General features: G+C 49.2%; 1 protein-coding gene across 1 annotated transcript in view; it reads left to right on the plus strand.

The window, feature by feature from the left end:
• LOC132445749 (protein shisa-6) overlaps positions 1–5,917 on the plus strand; it is a 48,581-nt gene extending 42,664 nt beyond the window's left edge. Inside the window, exon 9 of the mRNA XM_060035869.1 lies at positions 1,776–5,917. Within this exon, the coding sequence (XP_059891852.1) occupies positions 1,776–2,467 (692 nt within the window). The 3' untranslated portion in view covers positions 2,468–5,917. The remainder of the gene's footprint in view (positions 1–1,775) is intronic.
• Positions 5,918–15,955: the final 10,038 nt, after the last annotated feature.

Consider the following 15,955-nt stretch of genomic DNA (forward strand, 5'->3'; position numbering starts at 1 on the left):
CATGCCCGGATACGACACGTTCACTCCCCATGCCGCCTCTCAATGTTGTCCTCATCCAACCTCCCATCAGTAGTTCAGTCATTCCAAGGTACAACAGGCAAGAGTCGTGATTCAAGGCTAGTTCTAGTCTAGACCTTCCAAAAGAGAGACTCACTAAAAACATGGAGCAGGAGATTTCTCTCGGCTGCTACAAAGTCTGAAAATGAACGCAGATCCCTGTAGCCTTGAAGCTAGACGGGCAGAATGGGTTTTTGAGCACATTTTTAGCTAAATGATGGATACTTCGGTCATATTTTCAAATCCTGTGTTTCCTCATTCAGCTGTGTTCCTTTAACATGCACTTTACTGTCTTCTACTCAACGTTCTGTGTGTGATTAGTTGCTGTGTGGCTGGCTGCATGGCTGGGTGGGCTGTTTATAAGTGAAGGTGTGTTTGTTAGTGAACAAAACACTTCATGTTTTCACCCGAGAACTGCTTCTGGCGTTCTGATTGGCTGTTCAGGGGTTTTGATTGGCGGTCATTGAGGTTGTGATTTGTCGCATCACGGGGCTATGGTTGGCTGTCAACTAATCGGGATAATATGCATTAAAGACGGAGGATTTCTCCACAAATCCTCTGGAGAGTTGTTCACAGCACGCACAATTATACACACACTTACTGTAGTTATACACACACATATAAACTTATATGGAGAAAAGCATAAACACATGCACACAGACACGCAATTAGATGCAAGGAATTGGATGAGTTCTGGAACAGAATCCTGCCAGAAGTCTATTCTATTTCCTTCTACAGAATTAAATCCTTCATCTGTTCTCTGTGACGTTCTATGGTACCCTATTATATGGAGCCCCTTCCCAATCATCTCACAGTGTAGCATTACAAAATTATCACTAAGTTCATTCTGTCTGCCTCCCAGAGCATCTCAGTATGAATGTTTGTTAAAGCAGCATTTATCTGACTCCTGCTGGATCCAACCACAGCGATCCCCCCCATTAAACATTCTTGTCACGTGACCGCTCCCACTGGCCAATCAGGCTGCAAAGACGCACCAAGAGACTGACCTATCACGGCCCTCTGCGCCGCAGCTTGCGGATGACCTCATTACTTCTCGTCTCGAAGTTGACATTTCCCGGGATAATGTCACTCCCATCCGGCCATCGGAGGACAGGGGCGTTGTTAGCACAGCCGGGCTGAAGCACTCAGGGCCCCCCTTCATTAGCCAAGCCGTGAGGGGGGGGGGGGGGGGGCTGAAGGCTCCTCTGGAGAAGCAGAAGGAGCTGACCTCCCTCCCAGGTAAACCCCTTGGGAGAGGCCACTGAGAGGAGGATGACCTCCGGGCCACCCGGCCGTAGAAACCTCCTCATGGCCCCTTAACGTTCCACCAGCCAGGCCCACGGAGCTGTTGATCTGCTCTCTGCATAGCTGAGTGGCCACAAGCGTCCGCCGTGGAAAACCGAGCACCAAGCAGCGCCGGAAGCCCCGAGGTGCCTCCGTCACCCCCGCCTCTCTACAGGGGCAAGACGGGCACTTCTGGTTAGCTTAGCGGTGGCTACGTTGACAATGGTGAGCCGCAGGTAGGGCGGTACTGATGCCGACGTGGTAATGGTGAGGCGGTGGTGTTCTCCTGTGAAGCGGTGAAGCGGAAAGGAAACAACAAACTACAATTTAAAAGAGATTATTCATTCCTGTCTTGCTCTCCCCTCCTCTTCCTCTCTCCCTCTCTCTCTCTCCCTCTGTGTCCCCCCGTCCCCCCCTCCCTCTACCCCCTGCAGCGGATAAGGACGTCGAGGACTACTACATGAGGAAGCACCACGACCCGGGCCCCCGGGGGCCCACCCACATGGTGAAGCTGAGCGACGAGCCGCCTCCCCGCCAGCGGCCGCGCCGGGTCCAGCGGGCCATGTCCCAGGACCACGTGCTTTCCCCGCCCCGCACGCCCCGGCGCAGCGCCGGCGGCGGCGGGGGCGGCGGAGGGGGCGGGGACTACGGGCTGTCGGCCTACGGCGGCATGGCGGCGGCGGCCTACGGCAGCAGCCGGCACCTCTCGGAGGACCAGCTGCTGTCGGCCGAGCGCCTGCACTCCCAGGAGCCGCTGCTGCTGCTGTCGCCCACCATGCGGCGCGACAAGTTCCGCGAGAAGGCCATGGCGCGCGCTATGTCCCACGCCGACATGCTGATGCCCACCACGCCCAAGGTGGACCGCCACGCCAAGATGATCAAGATGCACTCGCACCCCACGCCGCGCGACTACAACACGCTGACCGTGGGCCACGACTACAACACGCTGACCGTGGGCCACGGCGGCGGCGGTGGCGGCGGCGGCGGCGGCGGCGGTGGAGGCGGGCCGTCGTCCTCCAAGCGGCAGGCGTTCGCGTCGCGCCGCATGCACACGGTGGACCACCTGCAGTACGTCCCCGCGCCCCACAACTACCGCACCGCCAGTAAGAACGAGGTCACCGTCTAGCGTTGGCGGTTACCCCTGGTTACCTCCCTGGGAACCGTCGCACCTCGGCGCCGGTCACCCCCCTGCGCAAAACGGACAGCCCTAGCGGCTGTTACCGTAGCAGCGGTAGACCTTAGCGATGGTTGCCCCTGCAACGGACAGCCCCTAGCATCAGTTTCCATAGTGACAGTCACCCTTAGCCATGGTGACCCTAGCGACCATCACCCCCCTAGCGACGGTTTCCGTAGCGACGGTCACCCTTAATAATGTCGATTCCAGCAACGTCATTCATAGCGATGGTTTCCATAGCGATAGTCACTTTAGGGGCGATGGTCACCCTAAGCAATGGACATCGCTAGCGATCGCCACCCTGGGTAATGTACACCTTCGGAGACAGAAATCATGGCAACGGTCTCTCCAGGCGACCGTCACCATAGCACCGGTCGTCATAGCAGCTGTCCCCCCCCAAGAAACAGACAGCCAGACTTGCGGGTCTGCATTGAACCCAGTCAATCTCGCCCCGAGCGTACACATCCAAACGCTTTAGGTTCTGTTCTCCTGTTAACCACTTCCTGTTTGTAGCATTGGCTTCCTGTGTCACCAGGACGTAGCCTCTCTCCTGGAACGACTTAAGGGCTCTGTCTGCACGCTATGTGCTGAAAGCCACGCAACCTACCGTGAACAATAAACTGCGATGAAATAAACTGTTTTTTAATCATTTAATACAGCGGATGTGAGATTCAAACTTAAATTGTGATCACTTTATATAACGAAGACTATCTTTAGGGTTTATACTGGGAGCTGTTGTCGGACTGAGAATCTGAACTCTAAACTCTGAACTCTATCGATCAACAACGACCGCATTCCAGTGGGTTTGTTTGTCGGTTAAAAAGCACAACTATTTAATTATTCACTTGTTCTTTCTTTGTTTCTACTCGTGTCCTTTGAGCCAGAACATATCAGCTTATTAGTGAGAAAACACAGGCTTCCCCTGGCATTTATTAAACCATTGTAAATATGCTATTTTAGCAGCTTTAGATATGATAAAAGGTTACGTTTTGGACTCTTTTACTTTATTTTTCAGTTTATCTCAGTCGTATGTTTTTGTGTGTGCGTCTGATTCACAAATCTTATTTAAAAATATATATTTTAAAGTAATTACATGTGTGAGTACCAATCAAAACTCCACGATAAGTCGTCGAAGATCGACAAGTAAACATGATATATAGGCAAAGCAAAATATGTGAAGGAGGCGTTGTGTTCAGTTGAATTATCCATCTTCCTGTGGTCTAACAGCAGCTTTGAATATCAACACCACACCCTATTTGAACATTGAGACATTTCCTTTCACATTTGAATTCATATTCGGATCATACGATTTTACCAAACTAAAAGAGCACTTTCAGGAACAGCACTGCCTCTGGTGAGATATATGAACTGCAATCGCTGTTTGGGCTTGTTCAACCTGGTGATGTCAGAATGCGATGGAAACCTGAGAGATGTAATCTGGGACTGGAAAGTGTCCCTGCTATTAAAGATGAAACACTTATTATGAACTGCCTTATGTATTAAGACGTGTATACACTATTGACAGCACAATCACTCTCTTTGGACGCCATTATATATATATATACACATATAATACCTTGACATAGAGGAAGAGGGCATTCATTCAGTGGACATTATGGATAATATAAGATTCTAATATCTGGATCATAAATACTGTGTTTGCCCTATTGAGTTGATACTGTATTTATATTATGTTTTTATTTCATCACAAGAAGTCAAAAGACCATCATATGACGTGGGTGTATGTGTGTGTGTGCGCGTGTGTGCGTTTGCTTGTCGTGTGTTTGCATGTGGCTCTGTCCCTGTGTGCGTGTACACCTCTGTTTGCATGTATCCATCTGTGTGTGTGTGTGTGTTAGAATCTGTGTTTGTTTGGTTTTGTGTCTGTTCGTCTGTGTGTTTGTGTGTGTGCGTGTGATTTGTGCGTGCATGTGCTTTTGTATCTGTGTATGTGTTTGTGTGCGTATGTGGCCTTTGCGTCTTTATGTGTGTGTGTAAGAGTGTGTGTGTGCCCGAGTGTGTCACTATTTCTGTTAATTCCTCGTGTTAGGACTTTCTCAGTGTCCCCATAAGAGCGTAAACCGGCAGCCAGCTGAATTAATACCAGTCTCTACCTGGTTGCTTCTCTTCCCACTCAGACAGATTAACAAAGTTCACTAATTGTGTTTTCAAGGTCACACAGCACCAGGTATGTCTTTTACACACAAAACTGTGATTCTCCTCGGATATTCGTAAAAGTACCACATATTGTCCCATAGTTTGCTGAGCAGAGCCGTATTGAGTGAATCGGCCACATGGGCAGAACAGAGTTCGGATGAATGTATCTCTTTTCGCCACATTAATTCACATAACTACTTTCCACTCGATGCTTTCATCGTGGTGCGCGGCTGGCCTCCAGTAATGATGTCAACCTCATTCTTTGGTACAGATTTGTAGGATTGGAGCATGGCAAGTCGGTTAGGACAAAAGGGTGTTGTTTTAGATTTTATTTGTATTTGCTGGCTGTGTCAATAACCCTGTGTTCCTTATGCTGGCCGATGGATTCTGTAGCCACACAACCTGTAGACAGGTTGTGTGACTTACAGACATCTGTAAGTCAGCATTCTTTCTCGCCTAGCTTAGCTAGTGTTAGCTTAGCCAGCATTAGCTTAGCTAGCATGATGTTAGCTAGTGTTAGCTTAGCTTGCCTTAGTTTAGCTAGTATTATCTTATCCAGCAATAGCTCGGCCAGCATTAGCTTAGCTAGCCAGAGCTTAGCCAGTTTTAGCTAAGCTAGGCTTAGTCTGGCTAGCGTTAGCTTGGCCAGCCATAGCTTAGCTATTGTGAGCTTAGCCATTCTTAGCTTAGCTAGCCTTAGTTAAGCTATCTTAAACCTAGCCAGCATTGGCCTAGCCTGAGTGAGTTTAGCTAGTGTGAGCTTAGCCAGGGTGAGTTAAGCCAGCATTAGCTTAGCTAGTGTGAGTTTAGCCATTGTACATTTAGCTGGGTAAAATTTAGCTAGCATTAGCTTAGCCAGCATTTGCTTAGCCAGTGTTAGCTAAACCAGTCTTAGGTCATTCAGCGTTCGCTTAGCCAGTGTTAGCTAAGCAGTAAACGTTCATGACCCTTGTTCTCTCATGTCCCCCCATGTTCAACTGATCAACGATGATGTCATCCCCTGACGCCCCCCCCTTCTCTATGATGTACTTCCTGTATGACGTACTTCCTGTAGGACGCTGTTGTTTTCTAAAGAAAAAGTGAAACAATTTACTTTGCCGACATAGATGCCATTAGTTGTCTATTTTGATGGACGGAAATTGTCTCCTACAGTTCTTATGTTTAGGTTTGTTTGTTTGTTAATTTATTTATTTATTTGTTTGTTTGTTTATGTTTACAATACAGCTCAACGTGTTACAAACAGAAGTGTGTGTGTCTGTGTTATTACGCAAACAACACAAAGAGTGGAGAGGAATAAAACACGTCAACACAACAATGACATCACTTAGCTTTCTCTGTGAAAGAACTCTTGTCCTTTATTCATAGATATATTGAAGATAATACGATTATTTAGTTAAATTACTTATGCATTGTGTACCTCAACGGGTTGACACACACCAGCATTCTATAGCACATATTTATTCCCTTGCAAGAGATATGTAAAATGACCATACAACTAATTAATTGCTTTCCACCGCAATGTGACAATTATGCACAACTACTGTCTTATGCATGCCATCACCACAAATGAGCTATTTACCAAAATACCACAACATTATTTTATTATATCATTAAATACCGAAAGCATGCAGGCAAGTTTATGTATCATAGTATGTATCAAAGTAAATAAAGTACTACTATATGCTCACTTGTTAACACTTGCTAAACTCATACATTTAATCTAGATTAGATTTTATAAGCGAGGCTGACCACAATCGAAGCGTACAATTGGTTTTACTACCCATTAACAACCAATACTACTAGGAATCACTACCAATCTTACTAGGAGCTGTAGACTCCAAGAGAGTTTCTGGGTAACGGTAGGAATACAACTCAGGCTTCACTGTGCTGTGTTTCAAAGTGATGGATGAATACAATCTTCCAGGCGAACCGCCGGAACAAACTGGCACTATGAGTAACAGCAGCTGAAGTGGACCAGTCGAACACAACGGGTACATTTATTGCTAGGCATGAGGTTGATGTTTAACGGGTCAATAAACAGCCACGTAGATCATAAGATAAACTATTATAAGGTGGTCCAGGTATTACACTCCCCGCCCAAAGGTTCCCGGTTGAAGCTGGCAGATGAATGTGGGTTTGAATTCACTAAGTCAGAAGTCAGTCAGCATAATCCATCAACTCCTCTCGCTGTTTGAGCGACGTCAGGAATCCTTCCCTTCCCACTAACCGCACTCCCTAACACACCTCACTCCTCACCTCCTCTCCACTCCTCACCTCCTCTCACTCCTCCCCCTCACCTCACTCCTCACCTCCTCTCCACTCCTCACCTCCTCTCACTCCTCCCCCTCACCTCACTCCTCATCTCCTCTCCACTCCTCATCTCCCCTCACTCCTCCCCTCCTCTCCACTCCTCCCCTCCCCTCACCCCTCCCCTACCTCCACTTCCCCCACTGCTCCCCTCCCCCTCTCATGACCTCCCCCCTCACCTCACTCCTCACCTCAGTCGCCACACTCCTCTCGATACCCACTTCCCCTCACTCCTCCCCTCTCCTCCCCTCTCTTCCCCCTCTCCTCCCCTCCCCTCGCTCCTGTGGTCACCACACCCCCTTGTCTATCAGGGAGATAGTGATCTCAAAGCATGGAGTATATCAGCACAAAGCAAGAAGGCCCCAATCACCTCCACGACACACACATTAGGCGAGCAGGCGCATTGGACCTCCTCGCTCGCTTTAGCTGCGTCTCCATTAGCATTTAGATGGAGCCAGGAACATGGCCGCCATTGCCGTTATGTTGAGGCGTTTTGATTCGTCCGTGGGGGTTTAGGGACGGGGGCGGGGGGGAGGCGGCTTCGTCGGATGGAGCGCCATGCTGGAGGCGGCATGGCGTGGCGTAGCATCAGATCGGCGATCAAGGGTCAAGGGTTCTGATGTCATAACCCTTGAACATCTCGCCATCTAGTTCGTAGTCCGGGTGCTGATGACGTCTGGTGGTCAGGATCGAGGGGATGTCGGTGACGGGGGACGAGGCTTCATGGTCACGGTGTCAGATTATGTTCCTGTTTACAGCGTATTTTACCACTTCACTCTCAGGACCTGGTATACAGAACACCTTGTGCTCTGATGGCGTGAGGGCAGCTACCGTGGGGCTCTGAGCTCTGCAGGTTAACCAGCTGGTGAAGACGGAAGATTTCCGAATAATTTCCTCCTCCTGCGATCGATCAGCCGCACAGTGAGGTGTGCTTGTTTCATTCACAGCCACGCTGCCGAGCCGGTGCCCCCGCAGGCTCCATAAGCACCGGAGCGGGGAGTAGTTTGTGTGTGTGTGTGTGTGTGTGTGTGTGTGTGTGTGTGTGTGTGTGTGTGTGTGTGTGTGTGTGTGTGTGTGTGTGTGGGTGTGTTGGTTCCTACATGCTGGTGTGATTGTGTGAATGTTTGTTTGTCCGTGTGTGTCTGTGAATACATCTGGCCTATGCAGGTTTTTGAGCGTGTGTGTGTGTGTTAGTTTGGCCGTATTTTAAGACTGTGTGTGTATGAACTGTATATCCGTGTGTGTGTGTGTGTGTGTGTGTGTGCGTACGTGTATTTGTCTGCGTGTGTGTATTTATTCCTGTGCCCCAGCTCCTCCATCGGTCGTCCCTGCTAGGCGGTGGAAGATGAATGTGTCTGCGGGCCCCAATTGGCCCCGGGCCCTGGCCAAATACCACCCAGACAGCCACTAACACTCCCCCTCCCGCCCCCCCCTCCCATCGATCCTACGACGCCTCAGAGTCGGCCTAATGAGGGTCCCCGGCCGGGCCCCCAGAGAGACGGGGGCCGGGGCCTATAGCAGGGGCCCCGTCGCTGGGGGAACACTGAAGCGGGCAGCATGCATCCAAAGAAGTCGTTTTCTTTCCGGCTGGCTGGGGCTGAAGAAGTCGACTGTTTTCCAACGTGTTCTTTTTCTTCGGTGCCGCTGCTGAGACCAGCAGGGTCTCTGTGGAGAGTGGGAATCAGAAATCCGATGGCGGGGATAAAAGAAAATAAATCGGGTCAGGCAAGTCACCAATCCTCCATGGTGCAAGAAGTGCCGGGAAAAACATGTTTGCATAAATAAAAAGGCGTATGCAAGGTATGCCTTTGTTCATTTTCCCCGCAGACGGGTTATTTTGCTCTTGCCTATTTCCAGCCCGGAGCACGCTGAGGCCTAATCGCCTGTGTGGACGGCTGCTGGGTGGCCGCTCAACCCACACTGCTGCCTTTTCCAAACGATTGTGTTTATTTACCTGATATCTTCAGTAGTCCATTCACTCCTCAAAGTCATGCAGACTATAAACAACAACTTCTTCCTAAATGCCAATCTAGGCTGCTGAGCCAATGGGGGTGGGGGTGGGGGGGTGGTGGGGGGGTGGTGGGGGGGTATTACTCATTTCGGGACGGGGTGATCAAGGGTCTGTGGTTCCCCAGATGGAACCTGTGAGGTTTGGGCGATCAGGACACAGACCTGTTGGGTAATGACGCGAGTGGCGGTGGCGGCCATCTTAATGAGCCTTGACCAATCACCTTCTCCCAACAGCTGATGACATGCCCGTGGTCGAAATTGCTGGGCCATCAAGGAAGGCGGGGAGGGGAGGGGTCGAGGCCAGGCTGATGATGATGATGATGATGATGATGATGATGTTTATGGTGATTGTGATGATGATGTGCATAATTAGAGTCATTACAGGAGGATGATGGGATTATCTTCCTCCCACATCACGGGAGAGGAGGACCTTTATTTATGAAGTTGTTGATTGGCTCTTCGGTCGAGTTTTCGGAAGTTTAGACACGCTGTGGATGAAGTGATTATCAGTATAACTCTCGTAAATAAACTGCAGGAGGGATTCATTTAACGTGTGCCGGAAAGTCTAGGTCCAGGTCAGTTGGAGGGTAGAACCCAGAAAATAAAGGTTCTGGGTTTGAACCCTGACGTCAGTAGCCTACCTGTAGGTATCCTATAACAAGATGCCCTAGCCCTAACCCGAATCCTACACCCTACGCCTCTATGTCCTAGGTCCATAGATCTTTGGTCTCTACTTCCTTGGTATATACGACCGAAGCCTCTATGTCCTCGGTATCCAGGCCCTAGGTATATACGTCCTTGGTCCATAAGCCCTAGGCCTATTATTCCTAAGTCTAAGGTCTTTACACCCTATACATTTTTAATAGATGGGTTGAAGAGACGACAAAGCACACACTTACAGACGCAGGAGAATAAATGTCAGCAGTTCTGTTGCTATTCAACACGGTGTAAGGGTTTAGCTCTGGCTCAACTCTCTTAACTCAACTCTGAACCCTCACCCAAAAGAACATTTCGAGAACACTAGAAGGAAAATATGGACAGAGCAAACGCTGATTGAGTGACACACCCAGCAACTGAAGAAACAACAGAGCGATTATCTGAGGGAACTCTTGTCCACTGCGGTTAAGACTTTGCCGAGTCGCACTGGTTATTTCCTTTTTCTTCTGTGTTTTGGAACATTTCCAGAAGAAAGGTCTGCTTTGTTGTGCTGAGTTCTGGCTGACAGCCTGATGGATTAAGATGGCTTGTATCGGAGCGGTCAACAGCTTCACATTAATCACCTCCGTCCCTTCTCTCCCTCAGTCTGGGGCCGAGATAACAACTGATTCTCTCTCTTGCTCTTTCTATTCATCTGTTTCTCTCTCTTTATTTGTTTCTCTCCTCCATCTTCTCTCTATACGTCTCTGTCTATTGCTCTCCCTTGCTCCCCCTCTCTCTCCATCTCTTCCTCTCTGTGTGATTGATCTCCCTCGCTCTTTCCGGGAGGATGTTACCTCTCTTGAAACGTAAATAAACTTGAAAGGGATTATTTCGGTTATTTTGATAATCAGCTTTATTTTAATTACTTTTATACTTGGACAGTTCTGAGTCGTTCATGTGTTCATAAACTAATTAGTTGAATGAACAAACTACAGATCCTCATGGGCTGATACTCTTCTTCTTTCTCTCTCTTTCTGTTATTTTCTATTAGTTGCTCTTTCTTTCTCTTAGCTTTCCCCTCGCTCTCAGTCTCTCTTCTAGTCAAAGGCGTTTAGTTTCCCCTCGCTCTCTTTCTCCCTACAGCCTTGCAGACTATCTCTCCCAGCAGCTTAGGCCAGGCGACCAATTACCAATGACCAATACCTTGCCTTGTTGCTTTAGTTCCCCGCCCCCGAGATAGGTCACCTATGGTACATAATATATATCTGATCACGACTAATCATTGTAAGAGGATGTGGGAGGGGTGACTGGCGACCCAGGTGCTCCCAGTCTATTCCCATGTCGGCTGTTGAAAAACACTCTATGCATGTTCCGCTGCTCGACCAATCAGCGATCACTTGACCCAAACCTCTGCAGAGAAGCCAACATGCTTCTAAGCTCTGGGAGGGCTGCACGTCCTGACGTACTTAGGTTATTGACCGGCAAAAGGGCCATGTGCAGATTCTGAGCGGTGTTCTCCAAGTATGTGGGGATGGAGTAGGGTTGAGGGGGGGGGGGGGGGGGAGTGAGTAGTGTTGGGAGATGGGAGAAGTTACAAACGCTCGTGGAATTGTTGGTGTGTCCATGGGGGGGCGGGACTACCTGCTGCTAGAACATGATCAGACCCAGGCGTTCAACACACTCTTCCTAGCGCTCAGCAGGAAGTTGTCGATCACATCACTTCCTGCCGGAGCGATCTGCAGAGGGAGGCACCCGCCAGCAGAGATCAGAGTGTGTGTGTGTGTGTGTGTGTGACTGTATTGACGAGTGTGTGTATGTAGTGTGCATACGTGTGTGAGTGTGAGAGAAACAGTGAGAATGTGAGTTTTTTAAGTGTCGCTGTCAGAGACATTTGTGAGGTGTGTGTGTTGTGTTTCTGTGTGTGCGTGTAGGTGTGATATTTATCTATTACACAACATCCCTTTCGATTGTTCAGCTTGTGCAAGTCAAAAAGTTCCCTAAAACTGAGTGAATTTATTTTGTAGTTTAGCTGCCTCTTTACTACCTGAGTCTTTTCCAAGCCTCCATGCTAGCGATGAGGCATCTCATTTAGGAAAACTAAGCTGAGATTCCTCCCAGGAGAGAGGAGCAGAGAGTAGGAGGAAAGAGGAGAGAGGAGGAGCAGGTGCACCGTGCATTAATCAAACAGGGCAAATGATCACCCTTAAAAGCATAACACATGCTATCACATGCACATGAACTCACACACAGACATAAGTGCACGTGCACACATACACACGCATGCAGGCGGGCTTGCTCTCAATAAAACACACGTACACACTGCAAAACCTTTTTATGTTTGATGGCTTGAGTCTGGATCAATTAGACCAGAACCGATTAAGCCAGAACCAATCAGACAGCACCAATCAGAAAAGTTTAATCAGGACCAGTAAAATCAGACCAGTTCTACCATTGCAGTTCTACCAGGATCAGTTCTACCAGAACAGTTCTACCAGACCAGTTTTACCAGACCAGTTCTACAAAGATCAGTTCTCCCATGACCAGTTCTACCGGACCAGTTCTACCAGACCAGCTCTACCAGGACCAGTTCTACCAGACCAGCACTCACAGGGCCAGTTTGACCAGACCAGTTCTGGCAGACCATCTACATCAGGACCAGTTACATCTGGACCAGTTACACCTGGACCAGCTCTACTAGGGCAGCCCGGCGGACCAGTGCCACGTTGAGGTGAGCGTCCGAGCAGCAGAGAGGAGCCTCTCTATAGAGGAGGGCCGTCCTAGAGGACAGGCTCTTCCTGACCTTGTTTTCTCAGCCGCCATCGCTCTCGCAGACTCTCAGCAGTCCCCTGTCACTACCAGAAACAAAGACTCTGTCCGGCTCCCCTATCCCTCCAGCCTCCACCCTCTCCTCCCCACAGTCTCTCCTCTCTACACCCTCTCCTCCCTTACGTTCTCTCCTCCCCTACGTTCTCTCCTCCCCACAGTCTCTCCTCTCTACACCCTCTCCTCCCCTACGTTCTCTCCTCTCTACACCCTCTCCTCCCCTACGTTCTCTCCTCTCTACACCCTCTCCTCCCCACAGTCTCTCCTCTCTACACCCTCTCCTCCCCTACGTTCTCTCCTCTCTACACCCTCTCCTCCCCTACGTTCTCTCCTCTCTACACCCTCTCCTCCCCACAGTCTCTCCTCTCTACACCCTCTCCTCCCCTACGTTCTCTCCTCTCTACACCCTCTCCTCCCCACAGTCTCTCCTCTCTACACCCTCTCCTCCCCTACGTTCTCTCCTCCCCTACGTTCTCTCCTCCCTACACCCTCTCCTCCCCACAGTCTCTCCTCTCTACACCCTCTCCTCCCCTACGTTCTCTCCTCTCTACACCCTCTCCTCCCCACAGTCTCTCCTCTCTACACCCTCTCCTCCCCTACGTTCTCTCCTCTCTACACCCTCTCCTCCCCTACGTTCTCTCCTCTCTACACCCTCTCCTCCCCACAGTCTCTCCTCTCTACACCCTCTCCTCCCCTACGTTCTCTCCTCTCTACACCCTCTCCTCCCCTACGTTCTCTCCTCTCTACACCCTCTCCTCCCCTACGTTCTCTCCTCCCCTACGTTCTCTCCTCCCTACACCCGCTCCTCGACACCTTAGCTTACCCTTAGCCCGCCTCTTTAAGCATGCTTAGAGCCAGTGCCTGGAGACAGCTTGACTTCCCCGAGTCTTTTCCAAGCCTCCATGCTAGCGATGAGGTATCTCATTTAGGAAAACGAAGTTCACTCCCAGAGCAGGGAGGAGGACGAGAGAGGAGGAGGGGGGCGTAGGAGTGGGGGGACAGTAGAGGAAAGGAGGAGGAGGAACAGGAGGGGGGAGAACCCGATCTCTCCTCCTTCCACTCCCTATACCCTCTCCTCCTTCCACTCCCTATACCTCTCCTCCTTCCACTCCCTATACCCTCTCCTCCCTCCACTCCCTATAACCCTCTCCTCCTTCCACTCCCTATACCCTCTCCTCCTTCCACTCCCTATACCCTCTCCTCCCTCCACTCCCTATACCCTCTCCTCCTTCCACTCCCTATACCCTCTCCTCCTTCCACTCCCTATACCCTCTCCTCCTTCCACTCCCTATACCCTCTCCTCCCTCCACTCCCTATACCCTCTCCTCCTTCCACTCCCTATACCCTCTCCTCCCTCCACTCCCTATACCCTCTCCTCCTTCCCACTCCCTATACCCTCTCCTCCTTCCACTCCCTATACCCTCTCCTCCTTCCACTCCCTATACCCTCTCCTCCCTACACAATCCTCCCCACCACTCACTCCTCACTACACTCTCCCCCTGGCTCCCCTTCCTGTCATATTGTGGATGTGTTTCTTGTGCAGTAAGTTACTTGTATGATGTTCACATTCTCCAGATCATTGTACAAAGTGAGTGATGGGGTCAGGTCGTCCCCCCAACTACCCCCTAGTCAGCCCGACTCAACTAATCTCGACACGCCCCAGGTTGGCCACACAGAGAGAATACTTAACATATAAATACACATCAATCAACTTTCCTTCCGAGGTCAAAATGTTGTGAGTTTAGAGGAGAAAGAAGATCGTTTAGCTTTAGATTTAAAGAGTCCTTGATTTTGTCAGCGTCTCAACGAATACCGCGATTATTAATTTGTTTTGCACAAGATGGCCACGCCCACCGGGGTGCAGAATTTAAAGCTTTACACGAGTGATTAGTCTCACAATATGAAAAACATCTGCGTCGCAGATATGATATGGTTCCGTTCACTCATTACTATTAACTTGACTTAATAAGCACAGAACTAAGAATTGCATTTATTTAATTTCAGCTGCTACTAAATTTCTGAAGGGTTGTTCCAGGCCGGTTTCTTTGAATTTTCAGTTCAGGTCTATATTTTTGTTTAAAGTACCTGGTAACGTCTCAAATTTTGACCAAATATCACTACTATCACTTCCTCAGAACTGAAATGTATATTAATTTATACAAATGTATGTATATATATATTGTCTCTAAAGCTGAAATACATACATTATGAGACCAAACAAATCCAGTCCCAGCTGTTATAGCAGCTCCTTTCTGTTATGTTTCGATTCATCCCTGGGTTTAAGCGTTTCCTTCAGAGAAGATTAAGTTGCACAGAGAGAAAGGCAGAATCCTTTTCGTGTTTTACGTTTCATCGGCTGACCTTCTTCGCCCGCCTTGAAACCACGGCTAGCGCCACAAAACGTTTGAAACTCCAAACTGGGCGAGAGCAAAAGGATTTGTTTGTAAGGTCAGACGTCCGTGTTCGTCCCTGAGGTTTGGGAAGGCGAAGCCGCCATTAAGATTCGGGGGAGTCAGCCTCAGTAGCGGGCTGAACCAGCTGCCGGTGCACAGGCGTATGAATTATTCAGCGTGTTAGTCCCTGGAAAAATGCGCTTTTTTTAATGAACGGCGAGGTTGAGATGACTCTGGGTCGCGGTGGTGTTGGCTCCTCATAAACACGGGAATGTTAATGTTTCCCTCGACAAACACGACGCACGTGAGCGAAATGCCTTGCGTATCGAAGCTAGTTCCACGCCGCCGGCTGACTGTTGATCCTCGGATCGGTCGATTAACGTTTTTTATAGGAGGGAAACTTGATGGTGCGTGCGGCCATCAGACCGCAGTCTGCCGTGGTCATTAAATTCTGTGTCTGTCCCTTTATCAATATTCCGACAAAGAAAAAATATATATTGTCCGTCAGAGAGACAAAAATATAACGGAACAATATTAGTCCAAATGACTGTCCTCGTTCTGGCCATGTGACTCGCTCTGACAGTCAAACAGACTCTCTCCTTATCAGCAGAAGATTGTGTCAATATCTCTAATGTCCCTACTGCCTCCAACGTTCTCCTGCTGAAATAACCCTCCGTGAACATTCCCAGACTTATTATTATTCACCACTTGTTATTCAGGTGAAACCCGGAATTGACGTGATATTGACTCTACCTGGTCTCCAACATCTACAGGCTGTCTTATTTGCCAATCTGACTTTTGGCATATATATAGAATGAATCCTTGGAACCAGAAGGAGTTTGAACAGTTTACATGACAAAGTCCATCGGACAACTGATCTAGTTGTCCTAAAATGGAAGAAGCCTGCTTCTATTTCTGGTCTTTGCTTTTGATCATCAGTAATCAGTAAAACATATTTAGCAAACACGTACCCCCGTTGTCTGCATACCCCCGGGTTAGAAGTCACTGTGGTGTGGGTGCCTGTAAGCATACAGATAACACAACCTCCTCCCAGGACTCCACCGGAGAGAGGAGATACAGGAGCTCCATCAGTAGAGGGAGTGGCTGTAAA

The sequence above is a fragment of the Gadus macrocephalus genome, chromosome 2, assembly GCF_031168955.1.
Source record: "Gadus macrocephalus chromosome 2, ASM3116895v1".
Taxonomy (NCBI): Eukaryota; Metazoa; Chordata; class Actinopteri; order Gadiformes; family Gadidae; genus Gadus; species Gadus macrocephalus.